This window comes from Aspergillus heteromorphus (genome assembly GCF_003184545.1).
Source record: "Aspergillus heteromorphus CBS 117.55 chromosome Unknown BO70scaffold_6, whole genome shotgun sequence".
Taxonomy (NCBI): Eukaryota; Fungi; Ascomycota; class Eurotiomycetes; order Eurotiales; family Aspergillaceae; genus Aspergillus; species Aspergillus heteromorphus.
The window spans coordinates 225,974-244,304 of record NW_020290411.1 but is presented as its reverse complement, the minus strand read 5'-3'; the positions used below and the strand labels follow the sequence as shown (position 1 = coordinate 244,304).

The 18,331-nt window shown below is 52.0% G+C and overlaps 9 protein-coding genes across 9 annotated transcripts; 4 read left to right on the top strand and 5 right to left on the bottom strand.

The window, feature by feature from the left end:
- Window positions 1-287: 287 nt before the first annotated feature.
- Window positions 288-3,145, bottom strand: BO70DRAFT_378092 (HET domain-containing protein; the record flags this gene model as incomplete). Its single annotated transcript, XM_025545244.1, has 6 exons — window positions 2,498-3,145; window positions 2,445-2,459; window positions 938-2,383; window positions 587-762; window positions 382-388; window positions 288-335 (listed from the first exon to the last, which is right to left on the bottom strand). The coding sequence occupies exons 1-6, from the start codon at window positions 3,101-3,103 to the stop codon at window positions 288-290; spliced, it is 2,298 nt and encodes a 765-aa protein (XP_025401344.1). The 5' UTR covers window positions 3,104-3,145.
- A 603-nt stretch (window positions 3,146-3,748) lies between these two features.
- Window positions 3,749-5,635, top strand: BO70DRAFT_394351 (uncharacterized protein; the record flags this gene model as incomplete). Its single annotated transcript, XM_025546455.1, has 3 exons — window positions 3,749-4,751; window positions 4,799-5,211; window positions 5,261-5,635. 3 exons carry the CDS (start codon window positions 3,749-3,751, stop codon window positions 5,633-5,635), a joined length of 1,791 nt encoding a protein of 596 aa, XP_025401343.1.
- Window positions 5,636-5,843: 208 nt separating this feature from the next.
- Window positions 5,844-7,583, bottom strand: BO70DRAFT_332321 (uncharacterized protein). The gene is made up of 5 exons (XM_025540917.1): window positions 7,330-7,583; window positions 7,196-7,266; window positions 6,768-7,141; window positions 6,635-6,699; window positions 5,844-6,575 (listed from the first exon to the last, which is right to left on the bottom strand). Exons 1-5 carry the CDS (start codon window positions 7,514-7,516, stop codon window positions 6,265-6,267), a joined length of 1,008 nt encoding a protein of 335 aa, XP_025401342.1. The 5' UTR covers window positions 7,517-7,583; the 3' UTR covers window positions 5,844-6,264.
- Window positions 7,584-7,834: 251 nt separating this feature from the next.
- Window positions 7,835-9,720, top strand: BO70DRAFT_360072 (aldehyde dehydrogenase). The gene is made up of 4 exons (XM_025542697.1): window positions 7,835-8,334; window positions 8,389-8,782; window positions 8,836-9,278; window positions 9,342-9,720. Exons 1-4 carry the CDS (start codon window positions 7,862-7,864, stop codon window positions 9,484-9,486), a joined length of 1,455 nt encoding a protein of 484 aa, XP_025401341.1. The 5' UTR covers window positions 7,835-7,861; the 3' UTR covers window positions 9,487-9,720.
- Window positions 9,721-9,924: 204 nt separating this feature from the next.
- On the bottom strand, window positions 9,925-10,279 carry BO70DRAFT_394348 (uncharacterized protein; the record flags this gene model as incomplete). The annotated part of the gene is made up of 2 exons (XM_025546454.1): window positions 9,925-10,151; window positions 10,207-10,279. The coding sequence occupies 2 exons, from the start codon at window positions 10,277-10,279 to the stop codon at window positions 9,925-9,927; spliced, it is 300 nt and encodes a 99-aa protein (XP_025401340.1).
- A 433-nt stretch (window positions 10,280-10,712) lies between these two features.
- BO70DRAFT_378089 (oxidase ustYa family protein) lies at window positions 10,713-11,849 on the top strand (the record flags this gene model as incomplete). Its single annotated transcript, XM_025545243.1, has 6 exons — window positions 10,713-10,935; window positions 10,992-11,114; window positions 11,187-11,296; window positions 11,391-11,481; window positions 11,536-11,707; window positions 11,771-11,849. 6 exons carry the CDS (start codon window positions 10,713-10,715, stop codon window positions 11,847-11,849), a joined length of 798 nt encoding a protein of 265 aa, XP_025401339.1.
- A 678-nt stretch (window positions 11,850-12,527) lies between these two features.
- On the bottom strand, window positions 12,528-13,898 carry BO70DRAFT_350970 (uncharacterized protein; the record flags this gene model as incomplete). The annotated part of the gene is made up of 2 exons (XM_025541720.1): window positions 12,528-13,521; window positions 13,552-13,898. The coding sequence occupies 2 exons, from the start codon at window positions 13,896-13,898 to the stop codon at window positions 12,528-12,530; spliced, it is 1,341 nt and encodes a 446-aa protein (XP_025401338.1).
- Window positions 13,899-14,149: 251 nt separating this feature from the next.
- Window positions 14,150-15,136, top strand: BO70DRAFT_394345 (uncharacterized protein; the record flags this gene model as incomplete). Its single annotated transcript, XM_025546453.1, has 3 exons — window positions 14,150-14,336; window positions 14,804-15,004; window positions 15,078-15,136. The coding sequence occupies 3 exons, from the start codon at window positions 14,150-14,152 to the stop codon at window positions 15,134-15,136; spliced, it is 447 nt and encodes a 148-aa protein (XP_025401337.1).
- Window positions 15,137-15,158: 22 nt separating this feature from the next.
- On the bottom strand, window positions 15,159-16,696 carry BO70DRAFT_421185 (uncharacterized protein; the record flags this gene model as incomplete). The annotated part of the gene is made up of 2 exons (XM_025547532.1): window positions 15,159-16,203; window positions 16,293-16,696. 2 exons carry the CDS (start codon window positions 16,694-16,696, stop codon window positions 15,159-15,161), a joined length of 1,449 nt encoding a protein of 482 aa, XP_025401336.1.
- Between the last annotated feature and the right edge of the window lie 1,635 nt (window positions 16,697-18,331).

Sequence of the window (18,331 nt, the reverse complement as noted above, 5' to 3'; positions counted from 1 at the left end):
TAGATCTGATGCTGGGCTGGCCTGGCCGGGTGGCGAATATTGAGATGGAGTGGAGAGGCCGCGACCTCAAATCGACCCATGGACTGCAGATCCCTCAGCTCGGAGCTCAAAATCTAGGCATTCGGTCAAGGTGTGTAACCCCGTTGCAGGCATTGATGCTGGAGGATTGCAGTCTCCTTGCAGTACTCACTATTCATGAAATTGTGACCTGTCAGACACTATGTACTGTACTCGACTCTCAAATGAAGAAAATAAACAGATTGTAAACCTCAATATATTCTACAAATTTATATTCCCGTCTCCACGGCACAATCCCATATCATTGGAAGTCCCAACTACATAGTATGATATAATCCAAGTAAATAAATATTAAGGACTTACCGCAACGCTATATCAGAAATAGTGCAGTCATTCTTCCAAAAAAAAAGAAATAAAATAAAATTAAAAAAAGCCCCAAAAAGACCTTTCCTCAGCGCACCGGACGAACACACGAAGCCTCCGATTCGATAAGCTACGAGGAAGCTACCAGGCTCCATAGATAACCTTAAACGCACTACATTCCAGCTGAGGGGATGGGTAAGCTTACTTCTCCTGGTATGGTGTAGGTGATGATCTAAGGACTAGCTCCAGAGATGCCTTCAGGCGGTTGATACTAGACCGGTACAATGATTGCGCTGGTCTGGCCAGAATCACCAGAGTCCGCACTGACGACAGTAGGAACCAGCAGCAAGGAAACGAGGCCGTAGGACTGTTGGATTGACGCTAAGAGGAAGAGTCAGGAAGAGGGAGGTGTTTGTGAGACCGCAGGGCCACGAGGGCTATCACTGGCAGGCGCTAACATCAGGCAGCACCTCCGCTGACACGCGAACATAAAGATAAGAGGCAGATCTGCGAAGAAAGCACAAGGGAAGGTCACTCTTGATCAATATTATTCTACCACTCCTTTATCAGACGATTGGCGTCCGTGTAGGATCTTTATCGAGGGCAAATGCTCCCGTGCGCCAGACAGCAAGGTCCCCAGGCGTGATGCTCGTCTAGCCCTATCTTCCAAAGAATTCCCATCCACCGGCTCAGAAAGTATAGCGAACGCCTCATTGGAGATAGGCAGTCTCCTCCCCCTTTGTTCCAGCAGAACAGCAAGCATATCCACTCCCGAAGTCTCCCGGGCAAGAATCCTGACAACCTCCTCTGTAACAGGTAGCTTATCGCCCCTTTGTTTCAGCAGCAGGCGCATTATTCCGAGCCCCGAGGAGTTTCCTGCAGCTGCCTCAACCACTCTATCTGTAATAGGTAGTTCATTGCCAAATTCCTGGATCAAAAGATGCATTATATCGAGCCCGCGGGGCCTCTCTGCAGCTGCCTTGACCACTTTGTCTGTCACAGGTAGCTTTTTGCCTCTTTCCTTCAGCAGAAGTTTCATCATATCGACCCCGAGCGAGTTTGCCGCAGCCGTCTTGACCACCTCTTCGGTAATGGGGAGATCGTTCCGTTCATCCATGAGCGCTTGCATCCTCTTCCAGTGCGTAGTTGCTGTTATCGCGGCGATGTCTTCCCAGATGGGCGAGGGATCGCGTGTTTTAGAATCATCTGCACCACACGGCTGCATCCCCCTGAACCTTTCAATCAACGCAACTTCTTCCTCTTCCTGAACATCTGTATCGCGCGTTGTCCAGTCCCAAACCAAGAGCAGATCCCTCGGATACATCCCTTTCACATCACGCACACTATCGAGAGCTTTGACTCTCAAGTGCGTAGAAACAAATCTTATCCTCGCACTGACCATGATAACCGTCGAGTGATTCCGATGAGGTCTGATGATGCATGGTTCGGAAGCCCCCTGCACCAAACAGAGGATATCCCCCTTGCAAATGGACTTTGCGGAAGCGGGCACCGTCCACTCCTCATTCTCACTTGTCCATCCTGTTTTATTAGGCAAAAACGCCAGAATCGACCCGGCAGCGGCGCTTCTGGCTGTCCCTACAATTCCCAGAATGTGGGCCTTAGCTTGGATAACCGCTGCTTCGGTCTGCGGCCATGTCGTCACGGATGTGTTCTCTGGGAGAGTGTATCGGATTACCTGCTCGAATACCTTCTCCCACGGGAGTTCGTAGTTGGGCTTTAGCGCTGCGGTGTTCGGATCGTCGGAGCACATGCCGAGTAAGGCATAGAGCTTGTCGTGGCTCCATGTCGCCTCGTGGGTATGATACATGTCGATGAGCTCGCTGATGGTGGATCCGCTTCTGGAGCTTGCCTGGTATTCAGGACGGAATATTGCACCCATTATTAGATCGAACAGAGACCTGACCAGACCCCATAGACCCGGGTGATCCTTGTACGGTATTTCCATCTTCCGCAACCCCAAGGCGAAGGTATACCCGGTCAGCTTTGCCGGACCACACATGATCAGGATAGATCGGGCAAGCCCGACCTCTTGAAGGACCTACGCAGCAGGTAGTTAGCTATAATTGCATTCCGCATATACTTTAAAACCCCTCACCCACATGCGCCGAAACCAAGATCTCCTCAGCAGAGCGACAGCAGCGTCCAAAATATGCTTCTCATTCCACATCGAAACCTCAAGGTCCATCCCGCGAAGCTTCCGTAGAGCCTGTTCGTGATGAACGTTCTTCCTCTCATCCTGGGAAGCTAATCGTATACATTCCATTGCCTCACTGCTGCGATCTTGCTCCTCGCCGAGCCAGACAAGCACGCAGCTTGCCTGGCCGTAGATCGTCCCCATTAGCGGCACCTGGTGCGATTTCTCTTTGTCGTCTTCTTGGTTGATGCAGATTGCGTCGATCCATAGTATCCGTGGCAGACCGTGGTCGCGTAGACGTGACATCACTGCGTGGAGGTTCTCGGTCACTGGTAAGTGGGTTCCGTTTATGAAGATCGATCGTGGCTTGATCCCGCTGGCCCAGACGTATGACAATGCTTCGTATGGGTGTCGTCCTGTTCCTGAGTCTGGGAGGACATAATTGTGGAGCTGGCATTCGATGGGGGCATCGTTGTGCTCACTGGGCAGTAAACGGAGGACGCGGATGGTGCTGGGATTGGTGGGAAGGGGTTGGTAGGTGTATCGGGCTGTGGTATGGATGTCCATTTTGAAATGTGCACGCCATGCATCACGCACCCCAGGAATGCATGTCTGAGGTGGGTGTCAGGTTAGAATTGCTGCTGAGGTGAGATGTCCTCCTAATCTGACCCCGCTAGTGTCAGCCACTAATGCAGGAGACATCACCTGAGATGAGCCTGGCCATAAGCACTAAACCGGTGGTTACAGCGCGTTTGCATCCATTTAATATAGCGGGCTCCGAAAGGAGGATTGCAGGGCGACAGTGGTAAAAACAGGAGGAGGATCCCAGAGTGACGGTAGTGAACAATCCGACCCAGCCAGGAGCATATGAAGTAGGCTAGGCGCTGCTAGTGAGGCCATATACGGTCCAAAGAGTGGTTGAGACTCAAACTCTATTCTTAATTACTACATGTATAGGTCATAATAAACCATCGTCATGACCGAAAGTCCAGGGCATTCATGATCGCTGTACTTCTTTAGGGTACCATGTCTTAATCTTTAAATAACAGTCATCGGCTTCTTTTTTTTTTTTTTTTTTCTTGCCCTCCTTCCCCTCCTTTCTTATTTCATCCTACACCTGTCCCTTGCTGCTTATAAATCTTTCTTCAAACTCTTCATTTGAAAGCTCCTCTTTCACCTAACGTTCCACTTTCAATCATGGCATCGTCTTCCATGCCAGTCTCCACCTCGCGTGGCTCAGATCGAGAGCTAGCCTACGCCTCACCTGTTATCAAGACAGATGATGGCGAAGAGAAGAGAATCCGCCGGTGTCGAGGGTCGAGTGACGATGAGGGACTCCCAACGTGGGACGGTTATATTAATGAGGACCTTCGAGTTGGGGGCCCACGCCTCTGCTCGCTTCCAGCCAGCTTTGTTGAGATAAGGAGGGATCATCTCCTGTCTTGTGGATTGAATGCTCATAACAGGCACGTGTACGATGAGATACATCGTATTCTTCAGTCTCTAAACATCAACGCCTGTGTCAATTTCAACGGCAGACAATCCGACTGGAATCCTGAACCCGAGCCAATTATTACCGCTTTGATCTTCGTTAAACGAAAACAGCGAAGGTCTGTCTGGCTGACAGCATGCCGGCAGATCAGAGAGTACCTTACTGCGAATGGTCTCGAAGAGGTTTCCGTTGAAATAGCCGACACTCATGCCGTTAAACGCTTGCGAGCCTTCTCCGTCTTGCCGACCGATCCCATCACGCACGTCTGGGATGATGTGCGAGACCGCATCGTTAGGTCCCTGGACCTGACGGATGTCCTCATGGTAGGATGCTACCGCCACGGGATAAGCAAAAACGTGCTTGAAAATGACCCGACGATCCTTATTCTGGTCAACACCAGGAGCACGCGAGATTGGAGAGGTCCCAGGGACAAGATCGTAGAGATCTTGGCAGAGTATGATCTCTCGATGGTGGCAGTGGAATTCTCCAAAGATGTAATACGCAGGGCCACCTTTGCCCCTAGAGATGTGGAAAGACGAACGTTGCATAATCCAGCAAGGCCAGACGACAACCTTGGTATGCAACTCGAACCTACCAGATCTGCAACTTTCGGAGGCTATGTCGAGTTGATGAGCTCTGACAATGTGCGGTTTAACTTCGGACTGACATGCTTTCACTGCGTCATGCCCACGGAGGAGAGCACCCCTCCAAGCCTTTCCCAGAGTAGGTTCCACCAAACCAATAGCAGACTTTTTATAACCATTTTACAGAGTGCAACAACTGGAAAGAGCACGGAATCCGACTTGATGACCAAGAAGCGGAGCGATACCTCAAAATCCACCGCCCAGGTCTTGCAGATATGGACAACAAGGCGGAAGAGCTCCATGATGATACCCGAAGGATGAAATCTGGTAGATTTCTAAACATGCCATTAGCGAAAATGTCTCGTGCAATGAAAGATAGTCGCAGCAGCATGGAGAGGGAAATCGACGAGAACGAGGCATTCCTAGACGAGATTCGCAAGTATAAAGCCAGCGGATCATATCAGATGGGCCATGTGGCTGCTGCATCCGGGCTTCGAACCAGCCAAGCCCCATCTACACACGACCCTCAGGGTCAAGTCCGAATGAACATGGACTGGGCTCTTATCCAAGTCGATGAACGACATCAAGGGACCAACGAAGTAAGCATCCCACTGTATAAGCGCATGGATACCGATTGACTTTTCCTAGACCGAGAGAGGCCTTTGGCTCACCAATCCCTGGCTCGACACCTTCGAGCGGATGGTTTCAGGAACCATATACGTTGGGAAATATAAAGGAACATACCACGCACTCCGGACCTCCTTCATAACCGACGTAGTTGTTGACGGCAGACCAGTCAAGGTGGAAACGATTGAACATACAACCTTGACTAACTATGACAGATCATTCACCAATCCGATGAACCCGGGGGGATTCGTCCGTACATTCGACAGCATAGCAATAGGCATGGTTTTTGCATGCTGCGAAGGCCGTGGTATTACCTTCTTCACGCCCTTTGACGATTTGGCGAAGGATATCATGTTCATGACGGGAGCGAAGGAGGTGAGAATGGCTGATGAATAGGAAACGGGATGCTTACTCTATCCACATCGATGGCAGATGCTCGCCCTGTTGGTTGGAAGCCTCGTCCCGAGTTGTGGTGGTTTGAACCACCTCGCAATCAGAATTGCAATGAGAATTACCGGAGTATCTGACCTTGAGACAATGAAGCCTGCCGTAGACCCTACTCTCACTATCCACAACTGGTTGAATCGCTCTAAAACAATAGTTTCTTGAGCTATCACTAGTACCAAGGTCTGCATGACATGAATGTGGTGGCTATTGATGAACCCAAAAAGTCTTCTTACTGTACTATGAAGGAAGTCCGGCTAAAATTCTTCAAGCCAAGATCCGGTTCCACAGACCCCCCAGAACGAGGTCTAGTTTCAAATTCCTCAATTCCTTTGTGCCCTCGTCAGCATCATGCGCCATCACGACCGTAGTACAATGTACGACCGACACAGCACGTCTCGTCTGCCAAATACGCATCTTGAAGAAAGAGAGGGAATTATATAACCTACAGAAGGGAATTAGTTTCCTGCTCAGGTGATAGGTGGTATAGTGCACATGGATATAATCATATAGTTATAGCTTCCCGCAACCCGCAGCCCGCAATCAGATCGGTTGGGTTGGGTTGAGTTGGGTTGGGTTGGTTAACCAACCGCTACTTCGATGTCCGTTCGTACCGTTATATCTTTCAGTTCGAGAGCGCTGTTCCGGTTCCACATTCGGCCTCTAACACGGTCATCTTTGTAGAGGAGTTTCTTTGTGTCGGAGGGGTCGGTATAGGTTCCGCCGGGGACAGTCGGGCCTGTGGACGAGTGTGGTGGGGTCGAGCCGGTGTGTTTCTTTTGCGATCCTAGCATGAAGCGCGGGAACATCCCGCGGATGATCGGGAGGCAGGAGACTACGAGGCCGACGGAGGGTTCGATGTGCGTCCATAGGGTGGCTTCGTAGATGGTGTCTGCGTTGGGGTTGGGCTGTGAGAGTGCGTCGGAATGTGTGGATCAGAAGCAGGCTTACATGTCTCATCGGCTTGGTCGATGTGAAAAAGCACCACGATGCGGTATATACTTGCGAAACAAACACTGCATGGGTGGCGTGTTAAAGAGGTGGGAAGGGGGGTTGGAGAGGAAAAAGGGATGGGATAACTCACAACCCCCCCAGTGCGAAAACCGCATTCAGGGCCAACTTATCCTGCCACGAGCGATGCAGACTCCAGATCATGGGGACCGGGGCTGCCAGGATTACGAAGTCCATAATTACGTTGAACGCCTGGTTGACGATGATGAAGGTCATTCCGTTGAAGCATTGGCCTTCGATGTTTGGGTCCCAGAATTTGCTCAGCGGTCGACATTGGAATGCGCATGCGAGGAAGATGCCCGTGGACCAGAGGGCGATGAGCGTGCTCAGGTAGAAGGTGAACCGGAGAAAGGGCTTAGTGGTGAAGAGTCGGCGGAAAAAGCAGATGATGGAGATTTTGATGGCCGGGGTGAGGGCGAAATAGGTGAATTGGTTGGAGAGGAAGATCTACAGTGGTTAGTTAGGATGAGGGTTGGATCGCGGGGAGAATGGAATACTTACTTGGTAGAAAAGCACGAGCGTCTGCGGGTCGAGGTCGGAAACGTGGTAGCCATTGCCGCCAATGCCGCACCCTGGTGGGGGTTAACGTTCACTTCCGCCGATGGATGGATGGGTCAGGCACGGGCTAAGCTCACAGAGGATCAGTTCAACCAACATCCCGATCATGAGCAGGATCGACACGAAGCAGAGGTAGTCGTCCACGCCGAAGCCGGTCTGGCGCTTGATCCTCGCGACGACCCGGAGGGCCGTGCTGAGGGTGGCCACACCGACCAGGACGGAGACGATGACAATGATGTCCTTGCCCTTAGGGCTGGGGCTCATCCTGACCGGACGGCGCAAAAGCCAGGGAGGAGCGATCGAGGAGAACAAAGGACAAAAGACAAAGAACGGGGCGGGGTTGGCCAGTCCATCAGGGCCTGATCGGGGTATTTATTCCTGCCTTGCGTGATCTCCCTCGTGTGACGCTGTGCGATGCCACTGGCACCCTCGGCTGGCGGGCTGTGAATGTCGAATGTCGAATGTGACTCGGTCCTTCCCGGCTTATCGCCGCTTGGCTGCAGCCTTGCGTCCGCCCTTGGAAGCTCTATTAAAGACGCAACGATCTCCATCCGGTCTCGATGATATCTCTCAGAGCTACATCTGAATCTGACATCATACGAATCTACCATGGGCGACTGCTGCGATACTACCACCCCCCCTGTCATTGTTCCCCTGATCATCGACGGGGAGGAGGAGAGTGGCGCGTCTACGTTCGACGTGAAGAGTCCCTACACCGGCAAGACCTGCTGGAAGGCAGCAGCAGCTTCGCGACAGGACGCAATCCGAGCCGTGGAGTCGGCAAACGATGCCTTTCCCGCGTGGTCTGAGACCAAGCCTACCGTCCGACGCGACATCCTGCTCAAGGCAGCCGATATCCTGGAGAGTCGCTTGGAGGAGTGCGCGGGTTACATGCGCACAGAGATGGGGGCCGACGTTGGTGCCTCACAATACTTTGTTGTGCCTCTTGCCATTCGCATGCTGAGGGACATCGCGGGCCGTATCACCTCGATCTGCGGCAGCGTGCCGGTGGTCGAGCAAGAGGGACAGAGTGCGATCGTGCTCAAGGAGCCAATGGGTGTGATCCTGGGTGTTGTGCCGTGGTAAGTAAGAACTGTGGCAGGTCTAGTCGCGGCTCTGATGTCTAACGCCCCCAGGAATGCCCCCTACGTCTTTGGAATTCGTGCGGCCGCGTGCGCCCTTGCAGGTGGGAATACAACTGTCATCAAGGCTTCGGAGATAACCCCGCGATGCTACTGGGCCATCGGGCGCGCGTTCCTCGATGCTGGCCTCCCCAAGGGATGCTTCAATGTGATTTCCACCCCTGCCGAGGATGCCCCGGAACTGGTCAATGCTATGATCGAGCACCCCGCGGTCCGAAAGATCAATTTCACTGGAAGCACGGCTACCGGCAGGAAGATTGCCACCTCGTGCGGAAGGAACCTTAAGCCATGCTTGATGGAGCTTGGAGGGAAGAACAGCGCGATCATTTGTGCGGATGCCGACCTGGATATCGCCGTCAAGGATGTCCTTGCGGGGGCTTTGCTGAATGTGGGGACCAGTCCTACATTTCTTTTGTGAGTGTATTGCTGACAGGACCGTAGTCGGGCCAGATCTGCATGTCGACCGATCGTGTACTGGTTCACAGTGCTATTGCGCCGATATTCATGCAGCAGGTAAGGCTAGCTCTCAGTCAGATGGACACTCAATGCACGCCTACACTCGTCCATGCAGCATCTGTGGCTCGCGTGGAAAGCCTGGTCTCTGGCGCAATCCACAGCGGGGCACGACTGGTCCATGACAAAAAGGAGGAGAAGAATGTATCTGACGAGGGGATTCGCATGCGCCCCGTTGTCTTGGAAGGTGTCACGGAGGACATGGGGGTGTGGAACGAGGAAGCGTTTGCCCCCTTGGCTGCATGCAGGATAGTCAGCAGCGACGAGGAAGCCGTGCGGCTTGCCAATAGCACCGGATACGGTCTCTCTGCTGCTATCTTCACGCAGGACCTCCGCAAGGGACTCGCAATGGCCAAAAAGCTGCAGAGCGGGTGAGTCACTCCGGCATGGAAAGGATCTTCCGAGAGCGACCATGTGCTGACAGACAGACACAGTGCGGTGCACATCAACAGCATGACTATCCACGATGAACCAGTGCTGCCACATGGGGGAGTCAAGAACAGCGGGTGGGGACGGTTCAATGCAGCGGAGGGCCTGAACGAGTTTCTCGTGACCAAGAATGTGACGTGGATGGACTGAGTTCCAATCGGGAGTTCAGGAATCATGCACGAGTCCTTTTTTGTGTTGGAAAGGCCTCATGGCAGGGATTGGCCATTCGAGGGTCTCGAACCCAAAAGAAGGGGTTTACGCACTTTTAGCCTAGCAATCATGCCCTAGTGTTGGCGCCAATGTTGTCACTACCGGACGATCGCACGCTACAGTCGGCTAATTGTAATCCTGGATTGTGGCTAGACTGTAATCACATAGCCTCCCCCTGTCCTGCAAGGTTGCTTACCAGTGTACTGATTGGACAACTATCTATCTCTCGAGGCAAACCCCATTCTACCCCTTGCATTCAACCCTCTCTCACCACCAACCCCTGAACAACACCAACAAGAGCTGTACCGTCTGGCCACTAAATGCTGACTGCATCACAAACATCAATTCCTTGCCCTAATAGGCTATCTAGCATCGAAATCACGCGTCCTTGCCGCGCTTCTCGTTCCAGAGCTGCTCCGCCGTCCACATTTCCTCGGAGCCCTCACTGCGCTTCTCACCAGCGCTCCAGACACTCTCAGCTGCTTCACCGCGTTTCTCGTTCCAGATTTGCTCCACATTCCAAGTAATCACGGAGTCCTCCGCGCGCTTCTCGTTCCAGATCTGCTCTGCCGTCCAGAGATTCTCGCTGTTTTCGGTCCGTTTACCTGGATCTTTAGTACCTCCGTGCTTTCATCAAGATGGGAGGATAATTGGCCTTACTATTTTGGGTGATGGGGGCCGCGGTTACTGCAACCGAAAGAGAGAGCAGGGAGGCGAGGAGGAGGAACTTCATTGTGATGGACTGATTGATTGACTAACCGGATGGTGTGACTTGAGCAATTGTATCAGACCGTCTTGATGGAATGACTGCTAGACTATCATTGCGCGATATTGGAAGACATATATTTATACCCATGATAGCTGACATTGTGCCGTCTCTCCCGGGTCGGAGGAGCCCGCTGTAAGGCACTCTGCCTCATGCAGTCGGGTGTATCAGTTGACCTGGTCTGGACGTCGGCGCGTGTTTGCTTGATGCCTCACTTAGACGTGGGATACTGCGGCTGAGGATGAATTCAATGTTTTCTTTTGGGGTGATCTCGCAGAATGGGTACTTGAATCTCGCCAATAAATGGATTTGATGCTAGCAGAAGGCAAAGTCAGACGCAGGTCCTACTATCTCCCCGTTTCCAACCGAGCCATTATACTGGAATTCGTCCGGAGAAGCAATGCCCCCGCCAGAGTATCACTTCTTAGGTGAAAGACATGATCCAGAACACCCGGATAATACTTCCCCATGCAAGCGATGGACTTTCCTTTGTTCCAATGTCTACTTGGCCATCATTCATACGATTCTACTCACACTCTCATTATCCTTTTTCCTAAGTATCCGACACAACACGACAGAGTCAACGACGAATACCCAGTGCGCCCAACCACTCTCACTGGAAGGTAAGCCGTTGCTCCCATCAATTCCCTCCAGCTCGAGAACTAAACAACGACACCAGGATTATCCGGACCAGACTCTCTAGATCGCTGCCTCGTCCAGCGCTTCTCAAACGACCCGCATTCCGTATTTCGGGGCCCGCCGAGCAATGAAACCGACGAGGCGTGGGATCGGATAGTCAAAGGTCAGTTCACTCATGTCATGCTTGTGCTTGCATCTCTTTCATCCTTAATGACACAGCTTTTCTACCTATTAGTCGGTCCATTCAACATCCCCATAGCCAACGCCGACCCTGGAATTCCATCAAACAGCCCAATAGAGCCTCACCTAGCCAACCTAGGCGTCTTCCACCAGTTACACTGCCTTGTACGCTCCCACTCTCACTCTCACTCCCCCCTCCTCCTCCATCCCCCTCGCGTCAAACCCCAACCAACAAACCAACCCCCTAATCATCGAACAGAAAGCCCTCTGGCAACACACTTACCTCGACTACTACGCGCCCCGCAACCCTATCTTCAGCAAATCCGACCTTGAAATCCACAACCACCTCGGTTCGACCCCAACCCTCACACCCTTGAATCCCTCCTAACCAGAAAATCCTATAGACCACTGCACCGACTACCTCCGCCAAGCCCTAACCTGCCACTCCGACACCAGCATCATAACCTTCCATTCCACCCCCGGCCACTCCCTCCCCACACCATCGTATGAACTGCCTCGCACGTGCAGAGACTTCGAGGCTCTCCGGGCGTGGGTCGTGGAACATGAAGCGGCTCTGTAAGTAGAATCGAATCGAGAGAGTTAGTCTTTGTTTCTTCTGTAGCGTCATGATCCTTGTAGATGGGTTAGGTCAGCATTACTTCCCTCGCCGAGCCATTCCCTCTCTGTGGAGCGAAGTATAACTAGTGCTTATGGCTGAGCCGTGGTGGGGGTTATGTTATGGACAGGGGTTAATTTATAATTACAAGGGTAAGTGAAGGCGCGCGTAACTAAGGGTTGCGCTTGTTCTTGGGGCGTGTTGGGTCTTTGTTCCAACTTCATGTGGCTGGGGAATGGGGCTTCGTGTGGGTTTTTATGGTGGCCTGTAGCCTTGTAGGCGTGCCTGGCTAGTGCTTATGGTGTTTTGATGGGAGGGAGGGTTTGGAGGGCTTGTTGGTGGTTAGTAGGGATCGACAGTACATGCTATACTCTGTACCTGTGGTGGCTGCTACCTCGCTAGGGGGGCTATGTTCGTGACACAAGATTGTGTGAGATTTCTCTTGTTCTTGCAATGTACAAAGGCACGGTGTGACGAGGCTCAACAACCGCTGGGGCGGGGATGGAGGATTAGAGGTGCTGTCTTTGGAGTGATGGCACTCGGCCACAGGAACATCTCTGTCGTCGACAACGGATATTCGTCATTTATGATAATAGAAGGATTAATCTAACACGACGAGCAAAATGCATGAATGACAGAAAGGCAGACGAACAGCCAACTGGCAAGACGTATCCGTGGCCGAACAAATTCGATGTCATAATGTCCACAGGTTACAGAGTAGAGCCAATCATGTACATAGTAGTCAGAATACCAGTCAAAGAAATCATGGCAATGCAAGTGCTAAACTTGGTCCAACTCAGGAATGAAGGTAAGCAAGGCAGCCCTCACTTCTTCTGATAGCGGCCAATCAGCAAACTTCGTATTTTCCAAGTCCTCATTACTAAAGAGTATTTCCAGATCAGCGCGCGAGTGCCATTTGCGCAGCTGAGGGTCTAAGAGAGACTTGAAAGGTCGATCTGATTTGAGGAGGGCCTCGTACATGCGAGACGCCAGGACGCCGTATGGGTCTGCGCCTGTGTAGGCGGGTACACGTTTAAATGCGTCCGTTATCTGGGTTTTGCCCCTAAGCATGGATAGGAATCCTTCTGGCTCTGCCATATCGAATCTGCGACAGCCTTCGATCAGGCTCCGGGGTTTATCTGTACGATCCACGATAATGGCTTCGTGGCGCTCGTATATCCAACTGAAACTGTCTTTATAGGAACGTATCTTGTCAATGAGAATGCCAATGGTCAAGTGTGGTCGTTTCGGAGGTTTATCCGGCTCTCCAGGGTCGATGATTTCTATGTCCGCTTCATCTGCTGGCACGGGGACATCTGCTGCTTCGCAAGCCTCCCGCCTTTTTGCCTGCTCTCGGTGCTTGTCTATGAAGGAGTCAATCATGTTCAGCTGTTCTTGCAGGGTGATCGCTGCCGGTCCATTAGGGAGTAATTGTTCCTGTGCGTATCTAGGAACGTGATAATAACAAAAATTGCCCGTGTCCCATGCGTCCCGCCGTTGCGCGAGGGCTAGAGTGACTGCGGCATTGATATCGTCAGTCGTATGTGCTGTGGTCAGATGTAGAAATCGGCCCTCCCATTTGATATGAGCTTCCTGCCACTGGAACATTTGTGCTTTGTATTTTCCAAGCAACTGCCGAAGGTCTAATGCCAGGTCGTGGAGGGCATCTGCCACGGCCCTATGTCGTGCTGCCCTGGAAGTCCATCCACGGTCGAAGATAACATCACCTGGCTTGATTATTCTCCCACTAGCGTCGACCAGATTATACTCCAGCCTGTTGGTTTCTGGTCGCAGATAAACTTACTCATAAGCACGAGACACTAGGTACGTAGTTCCATCGTACTTTCGTTTATGTGGCATGCCTTGCTCTGATATCGGATGGAGGATGCCGACTCGAGTCAGAACGGGCTTGCAATCGAAGTGAAGTGTTGGTACGGGTGGAGGTGTTTCGATATCAGGCCAGCTGGTAGATAGTGGAGGCCAGCGGATGCTTGTCAGGAAACGTAGGGGTGAGGAGACCCAGCTCGTGAGATCTGGACTCATGCCAACCGCATACTCCGTGTCATCTATCTTTAGCTTCTTGCGTATCTCATCCGCCGTGCAAGGCTCTTGTGGCATGTTGACCGGTGCTCGCTTGTGGTTGTTGTCCATTTCGTCGGTATTTCTGGAGGGGTTGTGGAGGGGGTAAATTGGGAGAGAGCAAACACTGACAAGAGACAGCTAAGCAAGAAGCGCAGGAAATAGGATTTTATGCGATACGTGGTGCAAACAGGGGGAAATGTGCAGCGAGACAGTAAATTGGCCGTGGGAGGAAGCAAACGGGCAGCCTCGGTCAGTGTCTATTTCACCTTCCTTGGTCATGCTCCTTCCAAAGCCATAGCTATCCAAAGGAGATCTCTAGGATGGTCGAGGCCGATGTCAACACCGTGACTCTCTGCGGCCAGTACGACTTGACGGCAGGAGCCTTTACAACTTTCGTCATCACCGCCAATTCTAGTATGGGCGACCTCGCGAACACCGCGAAGGAAGTACTTCGCACTATTGAGGGCAAGGACGGCTGTGGGAATCAAGAGATCCTTCTCGGACAGAGTGAGTTGGTGATCAGTTCGGTTTTAAGCTCACTGCCTCTTCGACTGGGAGGGGCCGTCCGGGCTCATCGAAGTCATCCCGATGCCCAGGCATGAATATGGTGCTGGTGACTTGAGGATGCAAGTGAAAGGCTGTTTTGCAGCTATGGCCATCCCCAAACGCAAAGGTGCTGGGGCGTCGCCACGACATACAATCCGACTGTCTCCAACAGTGGAAAGCAGGCGGACCAGTATTCACCAGTCCGGGGTGAGTCTCTGGCCAAGCTTGGTTGTGGAGACAGCTATCTCGGAAAGTGAAAGAAAGCTCCACGAGGATTTCAAGTGGTGGTTTCGGATTTCCAGCGGGGGTGTGAGGATAGTGATCTTTTTTATGACAAGGCAAAGAATCCTAAGGGCCCAAATGTGGCACTTAGCCCCCCCCCCCGGAACGCTCCGACGCATCTCATTCGTGGCTATATTGCAGGACAGTGGAAACAATCTCCAAACATGCCTCCACTGGTGAGACAGTCGGCCATGACGCAGAGGGGCTACATAGTCTACGAATCACCGTCATTCCAACCAGTGTCGTAGGGGTGTTGATGATTTTGCCGTTCCAGTACAATCGACTCGAACCTAGGGAAGCCGATGTCACCATCTCAACCCAGGACTTCGTGGATATTCTCGATACTGGTTTTTGATACTACCCTTATGGACTACTAGTAATACTACTAGTACTCCTGTCTTCTGAAGAGCCGACCTCCAGTTGAAGCACTTCGCAACGCGGAAGAACCCGTCAAAGAGTCTGAAAAAGGCGTCTTGTAACTATTGTACAGAATGCAAATTATCAGGCCGCCGTGCCGAATACCTGGATCTCCGCCAGCCCTACATTGCCTGTCGACGGACTGACCGAAGTGATCGTAACGGTCAGACCTTTGATCGTCTTCTCAACATCTACCTTGGTGGGCTTCCCATAGGTATCCAGTGCCCCAAAGTCCACACTCGAACCATCATCGAAATCAATCCTTCCCCCAGTGACCTGATCATCGACATTGAACCGGTCATACAGGAACACCTGCGACACGGTCTGCGGACTCGCCCAAGTCAACGTCAACCAACTCCCCTCCTTCCCACTCACGGTCGCCCACTCTGCTGTCGAATCCCCCGGATAGCCCGTCAGCACCCCATCGACAGCCTTGTCCGCCGTCTGGCCATTCGCCGTGCCCTCAGACGACGCCGTCACCGTCGCACTCCCGGCCACATTGCTCCCCGGGGCTGTAATAACCGACACTCTGGACGGCGAGCTGCTCAACTTCCCATTGCTAACCACCAGCTCAAACTCCAACGTCTGCGGCTCCTCCGGCGCCGTGAACGACACCTGCTCTGCACTTTCATCTGCCAACGCAACCACCTCCCCTCCCACCTGCGTCCACTCATACGACAACTCCCCCCCATTCGGATCATGACTCCCCGATCCATCCAACTGCACCCTCCCACCAGTCCCCACAACCCTCCCCTCTGCCCCCATCACCATGGCACTCGCAACCGGCTCGCCACTCAAAGCATACTGCCTCTTCATCCACCCCGCCTCATTTCCCCCCGCACACCCCGCCTGATCCCGACAAACCTTACTATCATGTTCCGCATACGTATAGAACACCATCTGCTTCTCCGCCAGTTCATCCCCACTTAAATCCTCCGGCTCCTGCGCAACCGGATACCCGGTATACCCGGTCAACGTATGTCCACCGGTATACCCCTTCGCCGCCAACTGGACATAATGCCCCGTCGTGACATGGTCACTATGATCCTGCCCATCTCCAAACTCCCTCTCATAATCACCCGTGTTTATCCGATCCGGCTGGAAATCCTCCATCACGCCCGTGAGCGTGCTAATCATCTCGTCATTCGTGTAATTCATCGACCCGTCAAGCGTCGGAATGGAGTGGATATCACCGTCCCAGAGTCTCTGTAGACTCACGCTCCCTGTCGTGGAGAATCCGTCCCCGCGAGGTTTCCGTCGGGGAGTTGCATGAATAGTAACGATATGTCGGGGTTTCCGGTGAGTGTGTAGAGGGTGATGCTCTTGGAGGAGATGGTGAGGGAGGATTGGGTCCAGGCGTTGGCGGTATCGGCCATTCGGGCGTACGCGGCTTGGGAGCCTGATTGGCGTTGCGTGTAGTAGCTGGATGTGTCGCCTGCATCGCCGGCTGTGAGGTAGAGCGTGCGTACGCGTCGCCCGGATTGGATGTCATGGGGGATGTCTGGGCTCAGGAAGAGAAGGTCGTCGTCTTGGTGGGCGACTATGTTAAGGGTTTGGGAGGTCGTTGTCGGGAGGTGCGTGAGGAGTGTTGTTAGGAGAGGTAGCAGGGTGAGGGGTTTCATTTTGCTGGTTGATGGCGCTGTAGTGCTGCCGGGGATGGGAGTGAGGTGAATGGTAGATTGGGATTGTGTTACTGAGGTGTTTATATTTCTGGATTTATCTTTCTTGGTTTGTTTTTCTGGTTCATGTCATCAGGTTTGTTTGGGAATGTGGTGCTTTGATGTGGTCTGGTGGTGTTTACTTGTTTACATTCCTTGAGACATTCCGGATGATGTAGATAGTATCAGCCGACGAGAGTTCTGCCTTACCAGATTTACACGACTGAGCCATTCATTCTATGCAGGATGTAATAATATCCCTGGCAGACAAATAAAGTACACCAGGTTGCTGTAGGTAAGTGTAGTCCGGCATTTCTGGGGTGGTTTCCGGGACATCAATTGTTCTATTCAGTCAGGCATGGGAAAACAGCACATGTATTGTAGTGGCTCCTTCCTATGGGGGAGAGTATGGAGTTCGACCTGTAGCTAGAATTAGCCTACCTGTCCGTTATTCATTTTCCCACTGCCATGAACCACGCCCTTTCCTGTTCCTTGTATAGCTTCATTAACCCCCTCAAAGTTTCAATACATTCCACGGGGCTTCCAGTTTCATTAGGGTCGAGAAAGCGTATTTTTTAAAAAACATCCTGTATTGGTTTATGATCAGACATTCGCTTGATGGCCACCTTTTCACTATAGAGAGAACATTCATGTACTCCCATTGCTTCATCTGTTCGAAGGATTGCTAAAGGCTGGCGCCGAGGGTTGCCTCCAATGTCGCCACTGAACTTTCATAGGACTTTCAGGTACAATATAAATATTAATTAATCCAGATAAACTGGTAGAACTGTCTTCCAGAAGAAAGCACGGTAGACTGATGATCCCTGCCCAACTCAAGCATCGAGTACTGACTCGATACAATACATTATTATAGATCAACAAACGATTGATTCTTTTGAATTGATTAGAGATAAACCGGAAGACAGGTACTTCCAGGAAAAGACTACCTCGACCCCCCCCCCCCCCCCGAGGCTCCAAAACCTTTAACCGTTACACGCACCGCGAAGACCTCGAGTTGACAACTCATTAGCGGGAATCTTTTCCAGCCCCGCACTAGACGACAACAACTGGTCCACTGAGGAGGATAAAGTCTCCAATCTCCACCATCCTGGGTTTCCCGTGTCCACAATCCTTCAGAACCAAATCCAGATTGACCATCATGGCCCCTCCCAGAATCTTCCTGTACGCGAGGAACGCGAGGAGTGCAACTACCCTTCCTGTGCAAACTGACACAAGGCACCTACCTGTCCATCTAGAACTGGGGCGGCAGGATACGTAGGCGGAGACTTCCTCTACCTCCTAACCCAGACTCATCCCGAATGAGAGGTCAATGCCATGATTCGGGACGAAGAAAAGGTCCAGTCTGGTGAAAGAGTATCCCAATGTGCGGGCCGTGAAGGGCGATCTTGACTCCTCTGAGATCATTAAGGAGACCAAGCTCGCTGATATTGTCTACTGCGGACCCCTAGAATCCCATGTATATACTCAAGTACACCCGGGAGGAGGTGGGACTCACCCTTGTAAGTATGCATATCCCGCGGATATCATCCCTTACAACTATAAAAAATTAAATTCTTAATTATTCATCAGAAATCCGAT

Bases quoted from the DNA above. Each gene is read 5' to 3' on its own strand.
- BO70DRAFT_332321 (XM_025540917.1), bottom strand. From the start codon at position 7,516: ATGAGCCCCAGCCCTAAGGGCAAGGACATCATTGTCATCGTCTCCGTC. The intron at 7,142-7,195 runs GTAAGTATTCCA...TAACCACTGTAG, and splicing joins CGCTCGTGCTTTTCTACCAA to ATCTTCCTCTCCAACCAATT. The intron at 6,700-6,767 runs GTGAGTTATCCC...CCACCCATGCAG, and splicing joins GTTTTCGCACTGGGGGGGTT to TGTTTGTTTCGCAAGTATAT.
- BO70DRAFT_360072 (XM_025542697.1), top strand. From the start codon at position 7,862: ATGGGCGACTGCTGCGATACTACCACCCCCCCTGTCATTGTTCCCCTG. The intron at 8,335-8,388 runs GTAAGTAAGAAC...TAACGCCCCCAG, and splicing joins ATCCTGGGTGTTGTGCCGTG to GAATGCCCCCTACGTCTTTG. The intron at 8,783-8,835 runs GTGGGGACCAGT...ACAGGACCGTAG, and splicing joins TTGCGGGGGCTTTGCTGAAT to TCGGGCCAGATCTGCATGTC.